At 33.0% G+C, this 12,834-nt stretch overlaps 1 protein-coding gene across 4 annotated transcripts in view; it reads left to right on the top strand.

Moving 5' to 3' along the window:
* The window catches only part of LOC118199672 (uncharacterized), a 74,182-nt gene extending 69,441 nt beyond the window's left edge, over positions 1-4,741 (top strand). For 3 of the 4 annotated variants that reach the window (XM_035371569.2, XM_035371568.2, XM_035371571.2), the window contains one exon: positions 4,005-4,741. In XM_035371569.2, coding sequence (XP_035227460.1) covers positions 4,005-4,575 — 571 coding nt within the window. In that variant the 3' untranslated portion in view covers positions 4,576-4,741. The remainder of the gene's footprint in view (positions 1-4,004) is intronic. The other variant, XM_035371572.2, reaches the window with a different exon arrangement.
* Positions 4,742-12,834: the final 8,093 nt, after the last annotated feature.

Here is a 12,834-nt window from a genome sequence, read left to right as displayed (position 1 = left end):
TTTTTAAAAAAATTTTCCAACTCAATGGGCAAAATTCTTGATCATTTAGGTCTCTCTATGTCTTCCTACACATATATATATATATATATGTATATGTATATTGTTCTAACTGAGTAGCATAAGACTACTAATTTTGCTGACATTTCATTATCTCTGTTAATTTTCTACCTTACGCATATCTGAAAGATATCGTTTATTATATCGATTAAATTAAATACTACAGAAAAGAAAAAATATGTAATTTTTTAATAAATCTAATTAGTTTAATTTTAAATAATAACAGAGAAGTAGAACCGCGTTTATTGATATTAAATAGTTTGATTTTTTACTAAGTTACAGATAGATTAAATTTGAAAAAAGATTTAGTATCTTACCCTTCGCCAAATGGCAACTGGGGCGTAGAAGATAAAAGTATTTTACATAGAGAGCTGGGTTCTTTTATTAAATTTTAAAGTCAATTATCTTATGGTTTGCCGAGGGGCAATAGATTTCTTTTAAATTCTCATTAAATATTAAACACTAATATTGTTGCTTTGCAGTGTGGTAATATATTGCTTTTTAATAGCCGAGTTAACCATTAAATTCTCGCAATGTAGGACATACATGAAAGACTAATTCGAAATTCCATTTTCGAGACGAGCATCTTAGGGTGGAGGAAATATTTCAAAATTTGGTGGTCCTAGGTGCCGCAGTTTTCTTGCAATGCGACGAACATACAAACATACACTCTGAAAAAAAAAAAAAAAGGACAGTTCTATATTTTCAGATCTACTGGGCTGATTGACGGTATGTAATTTGCATTTTTGTATCAAATTTATATAGAGTAAACTCTGACATAGGACTTTTGACCCCAAATCCGACTTTTTCTGAAATGACACAGCGATGTTTTATCCATACTTCGATTCTATGGTTAAAATTATACCTAAGTATTAAATCTTTGTGAGAAACTTATTGGGTGAGAAACTTATCGAGAATTTCAAAAATTTATGTGGGCGCACATTTTTAATATTTGTGTCAAGAATAATTCAATTAGCGAAATTTTTAACTTATGATATCTATTTTCCTCTTCCCTTCATTGTGCATGAGGGGGAAAATAGCACATCTTTCATTTTTTTCAAATAAGTATAAAACCACGTTCGATGATATTATCACTCATAACAATTATGCCAAATTTCTAAACTCGCCTATAAATAAATTCACGTATATCTTGGGAAATTTGATAAAAAAAACTTAAATTTTCCTAAGTTACGCCTGAAAATTGTAATAACAAAAATCGAAAAACTGACAAAAATAACTAAAAATACAAATTTAAGAAATAAATCAGAAAACATCTGCAAATTTTAATTGGATTGAACACAAATTTCGAATTGTGAAAAAAGGAATCAATATAAGTTTAATAAAAAAGAAGTAATACTAATTTCATTTAACATTTAACTAAAAGCTGAAAGATAATTTTTTTAACAATTTCTCGTATGATTTTAAGAAAAATTTGGCGCTTTAACATAACTTTAGTTATAAAATCGATATATGGAAGGAAACCTGTCATGTCATTTTAGAAAAACATTCGATTTTATGCCAAATTACTTGCGTAAGTACAATATTATATACGAGGGCTATCCAGAAAGTAGATTACGTTTTGGAATAAAAAAATAAACAAAGTATAGGAAACAAATTTTATTATATACAGATGAAAGCCACACTCAAATACTACTTTTCTACATAGTCACCATACAAATTAAGGCATTTATCGTAGCGATGTACAAGCTTGGAAATTCCTTCGTCGAAAAATTCGGCCGCCTGCGCCTTCAACCACTTCGTTACCTCTTCTTGCAGCTGTGCGTCGTCATCAAAACGCTGCATAGCCAGCCACTTCTTCATTGCTGGGAATAGGTGGAAGTCGCTCGGTGCCAGGTCGGGACTGTACGGCGGATGAGGAAACAACTCCCACTTAAAAGATTCAAGAACTTTACGAGTGACATTTGCCGTGTGGGGCCGGGCGTTGTCGTGAATCAACAAGATCTTAGAGCTCAACATTCCTCTGCGCTTGTTTTGAATTGCTCTTCTGAGTTTTTGGAGAGTTTGGCAATACCTTTGAGAGTTTATTGTAGTGCCTCTTTCCAGGAAGTCCACCAAAATTACACCTTTTCTGTCCCAAAAAACAGTCGCCATCATCTTCCTTGCCGACATTGTTTGCATGCATTTCTTGGGTTTTTGGGAAGAACTTGTGTGCCCCCACTGCATTGATTGCAATTTCGTTTCACAGTTCACATGTTTCACCCATGTTTCGTCACCAGTAACGATGCGATCGAGTAAAGAGTCACCATCCTTATGGTAAGCGTCCAAAAAGTTCAACGCTGCAGCCATTCGCTGATTTTTGTGGTCCTCTGTCAAGATTTTTGGAATCCATCTTGCACAAAACTTGTGGTAACCAAGCTTTTCGCTGATGATTTCGTGCAACAAACTTCGCGAAATTTGTGGAAAACTCAAAGAAAGTTCCATTATTGTGAAATTTCGATTTTCACGGACTTTAGCATCGACTTTTTCGAGAAGTTCGGCGGTCACTATGCTGGGTCTCCCACTTCGATCTTCGTCGTGAACATTGGTTCGGCCATTTTGAAATCTTATGACCCACTGACGCACTCCACCTTCAGTGATAATGTTGTCCCCATACACTTCACGAAGCTGCCGATAGATTTCTATCGGTTTACAGTTTTTTGCAGTCAGAAACCTTATTACTGAGCGCACCTCGCAGCTCGCGGGATTTTCAATTAACGCAGACATTTCAAACCGTCACAGTATCTGAACGGAGCACAGCACGAACCTCTCACTAGCACGGCTAGATGCAGACTGAGCTGCGCAACGCTCTGACCCCAAGATGGCCGCGCTAGCCCCGCCCCTAGCGGACACAGACGGAAACGTAATCTACTTCCTGGATGGCCCTCGTATAAATCTAATACATATGCTAATGCGCTCTTTCGTAACATGAAAATTGTTACGAAAGAGCGAAATAGGATAAGTATTAGATTTATATGCAATATTAGATTATATTTAATATATACTATACATAATATAATATGTATTACATTTATATTATAACAATGATAAAAAATATCCAGATTTTTTTTCTGTGCCGAGTATACATATATAATGGATATATACAGATTCTTTATTATTTAGTAACAGAAATGTGTTCTGAATAACACTTTTCTAACACAACATTTAGTTTATAACTATTTTTGGGTTCTACTAAAACTCAGCTAGATTACTTATAACCTACATTAAGTCACCTGGATCTAGATGAAACACAAGTTTTTTTTTCAGTTTTTAGTTTTTTTTTTACACAAGTTTTTAGTTTAGTTTTTTTCCAAGCAAATTTATTTATCCTAACCAGAGGTTACAAGCTTTACCTAAGACAGCGAAAGTGATTCAAACTTCTAATTTATCATAAGCAAATCTATCCTTACCCTATTCTACTTCAGTTTGAGGTTTGGTTTATTTGATTATGGTAAAGCACGCGAGGATTATGTACCTAAGAGAAGGGATGTTTTCATGGAGGAATTTCTAAGGGAAACTGGCTCAAATACACATTGCACATGGGAAAAACAACGAAAACGGCCATGCAACCAGCCCACTCGCCGGGATTTGAAACCCGGACCGAACTGTAGCAGTCCAAACGACTTGACCGCTCGGTCGCTAATGGGTCCACTTTAGTTTGAGACCATCATTGGAGACGCTAAGTGAGAGAACCTTTCCACGGCAATGCAGAGTCAGCTGGGAGACCAAAACTCTTAATTCAGTTACGCACAGTTCTTCTAGCTTTATAGTGAAATTGCTTGTTATTCATACCTAAATGAATTATAGAATGAGAGAATCTCTTACCGAAAGGATAAAAATAGCAAAGATGTAAATTAAATAATATTTAGCAATTGAAACTTAAACATAAATGCCATTAAGTTAATCCCCACTATTTTCTTTTTTAATTAAATGTTTACTTTTTTATTTAGATGTAAAGAGAAAACCGATGTAAGACCTTTTCACAAGCAGCAGAATCATGGTAGTATGTCTAACTCTCAGAAGGAGAGGAACTGTGAATATTACGCCCACAAGAATGATTTCAACTTTCTCGACAATTTAGAGCTCAGATCTTGTAGTTCAACTGATGGTATCTCCCGGTGTTCTCGTTCATGGACAACACGTTCTGTATCGCAACTTTGCCAGTCTTACTCAGACCCTGTTTATGTAAATGGTAAATTGTACAAGAACTTGCATTGCGCCGAATGCAACTACGAAGCTTTTACTTCGGCGAAATGTCATCCCGCAATTGTCGAAACTTTGCTAGCTACAGGAATGAATGCCACAGAAATTTATCAGCTGTGTAAAAAAGAGAAATTTGACGACTGTTTAAATTATATGCACGATACTGGTAAGGGTAAAAGATATAAATTTAGTTTTATTTTCAGTATACATGACAAAATGTGTATTCCGATACCACCTAAACTCTGCTGTGATGGACAAATATACGATCCGCGTTCTAAACGTTGTCGCAAACTTATTCGAGGAAGCTCAAAACCATAATTTGTTAATTAAACAGCTATGAAATTGTTGAAATACAAGCACAACATCAAATAGATTTTACAGAATTACGAAGGTAATTTGTATTGTATTTCATCTAAGAAGAAAAATTCTGAAATACGAGGACAACAAGCAAAGATAAAATAAAGAAAAAATAATAAAAATTAGAGTTCTTATTTATTTTTAATAACTTTTTTGAGACTCTTTGTTACTTATCGGGGAGCAAAAACTAATTTTCAATAGACATTTTAGTTAAAACAAAATAAATTAGCAGACAAACATTTATATAAGTTCTATGTATAAATTTTTATGTACACTGCGCAAAAAAAGGTGGGGACAGTTCTATATCTTTCATTGTACAGGGCCGATTGACGAAATTCAACTTCAGTTTTTCATTTTTCGAAAGCGCGACTTAGGATATGTATTAGATTTACATATAGCATTGTTTAAATATAGGTATTTTGACACAAAATCGGACTTTTCTGAAAAAACATGCTTTTTTTTCCATATTTCCATTCTACGACTCAAATCACGCCAAACTACCAAGTTTCGTAAAAATCGCACGAGTAGTTTTTAAAAATTAGTTCCTCAATGTTAATTGAATTTGGTATATATTTATTAATCTCTCTTTTTCTAGCAAACTTATTTGATTCTTCCTTTCACATTTTCGAAATTCAAGTTCATTCCAAATAAAATTCACTCATTTTTTATGATTTATTTTTAAAATTTGTATTTTTAAATAATTTTTATAAATTTTTCAAAAAACATTTTGAATTATAATGTATGAATGTTTTACCCTCATCTTAAAGTAGACGTATTTATAAACATAACTGCAGAAAATTACAGTTTGTTATTCAAAATTTCCAAAGATATACGTCAATTTATATATTGGCGTGTTTTGAGATATTTTTTGAAATATGACATATTTGTTGAAAGCGATAAAACATCCAATGTGGTTTATACGCCTTGCTAACATTATTTGAAAGTAGGAACGATGTGACTTTTTTTCCGTTCATGCACAATGTAAAAAGGTAGGAACGAGGTGTCTTTTTCTCCGCTCCGACATAATAGAACGGAAAGAAAAATTGGTTGCCATATGTTAAGAAATTCGCCTAGTGAATTAGTTCAGTTCAGTTCAGCGCAAATTGAAACAATTGCGCCAGGATAAGTTTTTGAATTTCTCCGTAAATTTTGCACCAAATTTTATAAAATGTAAAATCTAGTAATCTATTAAGTATAATCTGTTTAGTAACTAAGTGTATTTAAATATAATCTGTATCTAAATCTATGTAAAGTCATAATTTGAGTCGTAGAACCGAAATATAGAAAAAAAGCTGGTATGTTATTTCAGAAAAAATCCGATTTTGTGTCAAAATACGCAAGTTAGAACAATGCTATATATAAATATAATATACATCTTAAGTCGCGCTTTCGAGACATAAAAAATGCAATTTGAATTCTGTAAATCGGCCTAGTAGAACGGGAGATACAGAAATGTCCCATTTTTTTTCCTCGCAGTGTACATTCATAATAAAAGCAGGCTATAGCATCGTAACAGAAATTCATTATTATAGCGATTTTCCAGATTTATTTATTTTTAATAAGTAACAATTCCATTTTTCTCAAACTTTTTTTATTTGGCAATCGTTTTATTAATTGGCATTAATTGAGAGTTCCTAAGCATTTAACTAAAATGCATTCATTCATGGAGGTTACTTTATTAAGAATTAACAAATGTTTCCTTTCTATTTAATTTTCTTTAATTTCAGGCAGATTACTTCCTTTCCTAAATGAGGCATGGTACAATATGAAGTAATAGGATAATTTAAAAAAGTGAAAAAATCATGTTGAGATATATTTAAAATAAAAAGAAGTACACTTTTGAATTGAGAGGAAATTGCCCAGGCTAGAAAGACTGAAATATAATAGTTCGATTGAGATTGGTCTTAAACTTAATATGTTTCACAAACAATAATCAATCAACAAATGGACTGTAATTCCTACACTTTTATTTTATTACACTTGTCAGCGATGCGAAATAATTGATACAAAATAAGCGAGCCATTCTACATGGCTGTCACAAACACAATTCTATCAATCAATAATCTTGTTGCCACACATAAAGTTCAAAACTAAAAGAAGAAAAACAAAAGGAATTTACGCTGTTTGCAACAATAAAATGAAGCAAACGATACTCACATAAACATCCTGGCCCTCGTTAAAATCCCAGGGGATTTCAACAGTTGGAGCATTTTGAAACTTCTTAGTCTGTAATAAAGATAAACATAAGAAAAATAATACAAAATATTATATGCGAAGCAGTTCATAGTTTTTTAGTCTGAATAGGAAGAGGACACAATTTCACGACTGGTCGTTTAATGACACCATGACCAGTTTTAATACTAGCAACTCTGACTCTTTGATCTGAGCCCGGATGAACAGCAATTATTCTCCCTAACCTCCATTTAAGAGGCGGAAGGTTGTCTTCTTTGATGAGGACTAAGTCATTGACTTCTAAATTGTTTTGAAATTTTTGCCATTTAGGTCTTTGTTGAAGCTGAGACAGGTATTCTCGACTTTACAGGTCGACAAACAGGTATCTTTTCCAGAAGTGCTGAAAAATAAACTGTCTCACATGCCATCTGTCAATGTGATTGAAGGAACTATAATTTAGGTCTGGTTCAGGTATGGCAGTTAAAGACGTTCCTATTAGGAAATGACCAGGTGTTAATGCAGTTAAATCATTTGGATCAGCCGAAGTTGGACACAATGGCCTAGAGTTGAGACAAGCCTCAACCTGCGCTATCAAGGTCTGAAATTCCGGATAGGTCAGCACAGTATCACCAACAGTCCTTTTTAGATGTAATTTCATTGACTTTACTGCCGATTCCCATAGTCCACCAAAATGGGGAGATGATGGCGGGTTGAATATCCATTTTATTTCCTCTAAAGACAAAAATTTGTGAATTTCTCGATTTTGCTTACATTGCAAAAAACAATTTCTGATTTCTTTGTCTGCACCTTTAAAGTTAGTACCGCAGTCACTATAAATCACAAACGGTTTCCCTCTTCTTGCAATAAATCGTTTCAATGCACTTAAAAATGCCTTTGTTGACAAATCTTCTACCACTTCAAGATGTACTGCCTTGATTACAAAACACACGAATAAGCATACGTAATATTTAAATGATTTTTGTCCACGTCCTGCACGATGTTTAATCATGAACGGTCCAGAAAAATCTATTCCAGTTCGATGAAATGGTCGCGATTGTGTTACTCTAGATTCCGGTAGATCAGCCATTATTTGACTTGCAGGTTTAGCTCTAATTTTGCAACACGTAATACAAGATCTTACTACTTTTCGGATAGCAGATCTAGCAGCTATGATCCAAAATTGCTGTCTAATTAAAGATAGAAGAAGTTCCGGTGCTGCATGCAGATATTTGACATGAAAGTGTCTAATTATGATTTCTGTCAGATTGTGTTTTGAAGGTAATAAGATTGGATGTTTTTCATTTACTGACAGTTGCGCATTTTTCAGTCTTCCTCCTACACGTAACACTTTGTTGTCATCTAAAATTGGACACAAGCTAAGAAGGTTGCTGTTTGTAGGTAAGTCCTTTCCCAACTCCAAACATTGAATTTCTTTAAAAAAGTGAAATCGCTGTATTATTCGGACAATACAGAAAGTTTCAGCTCGAATTTCATTACTAGATAAAAAAGACGTATTTCTTTCTAGATATGCTACTTTAGAATTCGATATGAATCTTAATATCCAAGCAAATATGCGTTGCAACTTTGGAAATGAAGATATATTTGATATAATAGCAAGTTCCTGTACAGGTTCAGAAACTACAAATGAGACTGTTTTACGTGCATCTGGTAATGCCTCTTCATCTATAAGAATATTTTTAGACAAGGCAATCTCACTGCACTTTAACCAAGAAGGACCATTCCACCACAATTGATGAGATAATAGTTCTGCAGGAAATAATCCACGTGAAGCACAATCAGCTGGATTTTCCTTTCCATCAACATGACTCCAGTTCTCAGGTGGTAAGATGGATTGTATTTCAGAAACTCTATTGGATACGAATACTTGCCATTTTTTAGGATCTGACCTTAGCCATGACAACACGATTTGTGAATCACTCCAAGGTTGCACTAAATCAAAATTTATAACTAATGCAGCTTTTACAGACTGAATCAAGCGTGCCAATAACACTGCTGCACATAATTCCAGTCTTGGAATCGTAATAGATTTTAATGGTGCTACACGAGTTTTAGCTATTACGAGTTTAACATTAATGTCAGAGTTATTGCAAGTTTTGATATAAATAACTGCTGCATAACCTCCTTCAGACGCATCACAAAATCCGTGAAGTTCACATCGAAAATAATCAGGTAGCAGAATTTTCCTAGGTATATTTACAGAATTCAAAAGTTTAACTTCTCTACATAGATTTCTCCAATTTCGATCAATCTCTTCTGTTACAGGATCATCCCATGATAACTGTAATTTCCACAATTGCTGAAGGATCATTTTAGTGAGAATTACAAAAGAAGCTATCCACCCCAATGGATCGAATAGTTTTGCTACGAATGACAAAATAATTCTTTTAGTCGGAACACTTTGATACTCTATTACACCGACATTACATTTGAATTCATCATTGTCCGGATGCCATTCCAATCCCAGAATTTTCAATGGTTTGTCTTCTATTACACGATGAATATTGTCACTATCTGTGTTTGTTAAGCCAGAGGTTTTTAACAACGACGGTTGACTTGTCGACCATTTGTGAAGCTCAAAGCCACCACTTTTTAGCAGATGTTGCAATTCGTCTATTAATGCAATACCTTCCGAACTATCTTTTACACCAGTTAACATATCATCAACATAAAAATCTCTTAAAACTATATTATTTGCCTTTGGAAAGTTCAATCCTTCATCAATCGCTAACTGACTCAAAACTTTGGTTGCAAGATATGGAGCAGCCGCAGTTCCATATGTAACTGTTTTCAAACGACAAACTAGTATTTGCTTATACGGGCTATCTCTCCATAATATTCTCTGAAAATCTCTATCTTTTTCATGAACCTTTATCTGTCTGTACATCATTTTAATATCAGCGGTTATTGCAATGTTATGAAGTCTAAATCTTAGTAAAATACAAATTAAGTCATCTTGTATTTTTGGGCCTATCATTAGTGTATCATTTAAAGAAACACCTGTGGTTGTTTTAGCGCTCGCATCGAAAACAACTCTCAATTTTGTTGTTAAGCTAGAGTCCTTCAACGCGATGTGATGTGGGATATAATAGTGTTTATTCTCTAATTCATAATCTGTGTCTGGCACTAATTCTACGTGTTCTAGTGAAAAGTACTCTTTCATAAACTGAATATACTGGTTGTAAATTTCTTTCATAGATAACAGCCTCTTCTCCAAGTATTGAAATCTTCTGTACGCCATTTCACGGGAGTCACCTAGAATATCTCTATTATGTTTGAATGGTAATGCAACTGAATAACGACCTGATGTGTCTCTAAAATGCGAGTTTTTAAAATGTTCTTCACAAAGTTTTTCTTCATTTGTTAAAGGTTGTACATTTGGAAACTTTTCTAACTCCCAGAAAGAATTTACTAACTCATCTGTGTTTGTATTCAAATGATTTACATATACTGGCTCAAAATTTGTAGATTCAAAATTTGTAGTACCCGAAATTATCCATCCCAACCTCGAATTTAAAGCAAATGGTAGATCAGGACCACGTTTGACAATTTCTCCCGTCATTAAATGCAGAAATACATTTACTCCAAATAAAATGTCAACTGGTTGTGACTTGTAAAATAATGGATCAGCTAAATGTAAATCACTGAAGTTATCGAAGATGATTGATGGCAAAGATACATAGGGAATGTTATCTGTCACCTTGTCCAGTACAAACGCTGATGTTGATACACGAATATCACTTTTAAAATGAGAAGTGAATACTAAATCGACTTCCCCATTACGTATAGTATTAAATTCTCCTAGACATGATACAGAAATGGAATTATCTTTCACTCGTAATCCTAATTTCTTCACACAATCCCTTGAAATAAATGATCTCTGAGATCCAGTGTCACATAAACATCTACACTTCACAAACTGTTGTCCAGAATTTTGAACTTTTATTAAAGCAGTACACAATAAAATGTGACTGGTTTGATTACCTTTTGCATTCGAATCATAATGAGAGGCACAAACAGTGGCTGAAACGTCCTTAGGACTCGTTAATTCATCTCTTTTAATGATAGAATGCGTAGGCGGAGATATACTGTTTAACTGAGTTTTATTCTTTGAATTATTTACAATGTGCAAAGTACTGTGATGCTTCTTAAAGAAATGTTGACATGTATTTAAACTCTTGCATTTTTTGAGCAAGTGCATATTAGATAAACAATTAAAACAGTAACGATTAGATTTTACAAAATCTATCCTTTGCTGAACCGATAAATTTAGAAATTTCGAACATTTGGCTAAACTATGATCTTCTTTACAATAACCACAACCCAAAGTAGCAACCAGAACATTATTCTTATTTTGAAACCCAGATTTAGGTACCTTATTACTTGTTGATTTGCTATTTTGAAGTGTTCTTGCATAGTGTTTTAGGAATTCAATTAAAGTCGTAAGTTTTGGAATTTCATTAGATTTTAACTGACGTTCCCACCATAAATTTGTAGCAGGGTCTAATTTTTGCAAAATTAAATAAGTCATTAAAGTGTCACCAAAATTATCAATGGTTTGATTCAATACTTCTAAAGAACGAATTACTTCATTAATATTGTCAACTAAATTTAAAATAGCAAATGCTGATTCATTTTGAATAGTTGGTAAACTTAAAAAACGTTTAATATATGCAAAAATTTGTTCTCTCTTATTTGAATATCTTTCGTCTAACAGATTCCATGCTATTTCAAATTTACAATCCGAAATTTGAATGGTTTGAATAATGCGATATGCTTCACCTTTCAACGAAGCCTTCAAATACTGCAATTTTTGATAAATACTGCATTGGATAAATTTGTATTATTTCTTACACAAGCACTGAAAAGATCTTTAAACGCTATCCATTCTGTAATATTACCACCAAAAGTCGGTAATGTTAACTTGGGTAATTTAATATTGTCAAGAACCTGTTCTGAAATTACACTATTAGAATTATTTTTATTATTTTGATTTTTTAATATTTTTTCACCTTTAAATTTCCACAAATAAATTTTATCTGTGTACTTCTGAACATTATCTATTTCGTTTTCTAATTCTTTAGTATCTGTAATTAAACTTTCGATTTCAGAATCAAGCTTCCTTAACTCAGTTTCTTTTTGTGTCAATAATTCGACACATTCCTCTAGTTCTATTAAATTAATTTCATCTGCAGTTAAAATAGTTTCAATTTTCTTTACATAATTAGTAACACTTCTGCGTAAGACCGCTCTTTTTGTTTTAAAAGTTATAAGTTCACTCATAATTGATCAATTCAAAAACAGAAATTGTTCTTAAATCACTTAACACTATTATTAAAATGAAATCGAATTCTATGTTGTATTACAACATTGTTCTTAAAATTTAACAACAAATTAAACGAATTTTTGTTCAAAATCCACTTACCTCACAAAGTGGATAATTTTCACAACCATATGCATATTTGCATTGTTAGAATACACTTAGAACAGTCACTATCTTCACTAGCTCTCCGGCTAGACTTTTGACCAACACTAAATGTTCTTAAACTTAATATTGTTGCGTGCGTACGGGTTCGTTATGAAATTAATGTACAAGTTCGATGAAAAATGAACAAAAATTTATTATTATCACAACAAAAATGCTTAAATTTTCTCAAATTATCATGCAGTATTACAATATCTCACAGCAGTTTTCTTTTAACTACTCAAATGTCCAATAGAACGTAATTCAAAACAGCTAAAGAACGCTAATCCGCGAATTCGCTACAGTCAACAACAGTAGTTTTCTAAACAACAACAAACTAAGCAACTACTACAAACTGAGATGTTTTCCTCCTTTTATAAGATTTTAAAATCACGCGCTAGAATTTTCCAGTACTTTCTCGAAATCAAAAAGAGATATTTATTTATTTAATCCACGCGCTCTTGTATTTTCAATTTTCCGGCTTAGCTTTCTTTTAATATTCGTCACGCGCTGCACTGCGCGAGAAATAAAACCATTTAATTTATAATTGAACTAACATTAGCTTT

Source organism: Stegodyphus dumicola, chromosome 9 (genome assembly GCF_044657685.1).
Source record: "Stegodyphus dumicola isolate Sdum_Otavi_A_Nest chromosome 9, ASM4465768v1".
In the NCBI taxonomy this organism is placed as follows: Eukaryota; Metazoa; Arthropoda; class Arachnida; order Araneae; family Eresidae; genus Stegodyphus; species Stegodyphus dumicola.
This window is presented reverse-complemented; position numbering and strand designations above follow the sequence as displayed.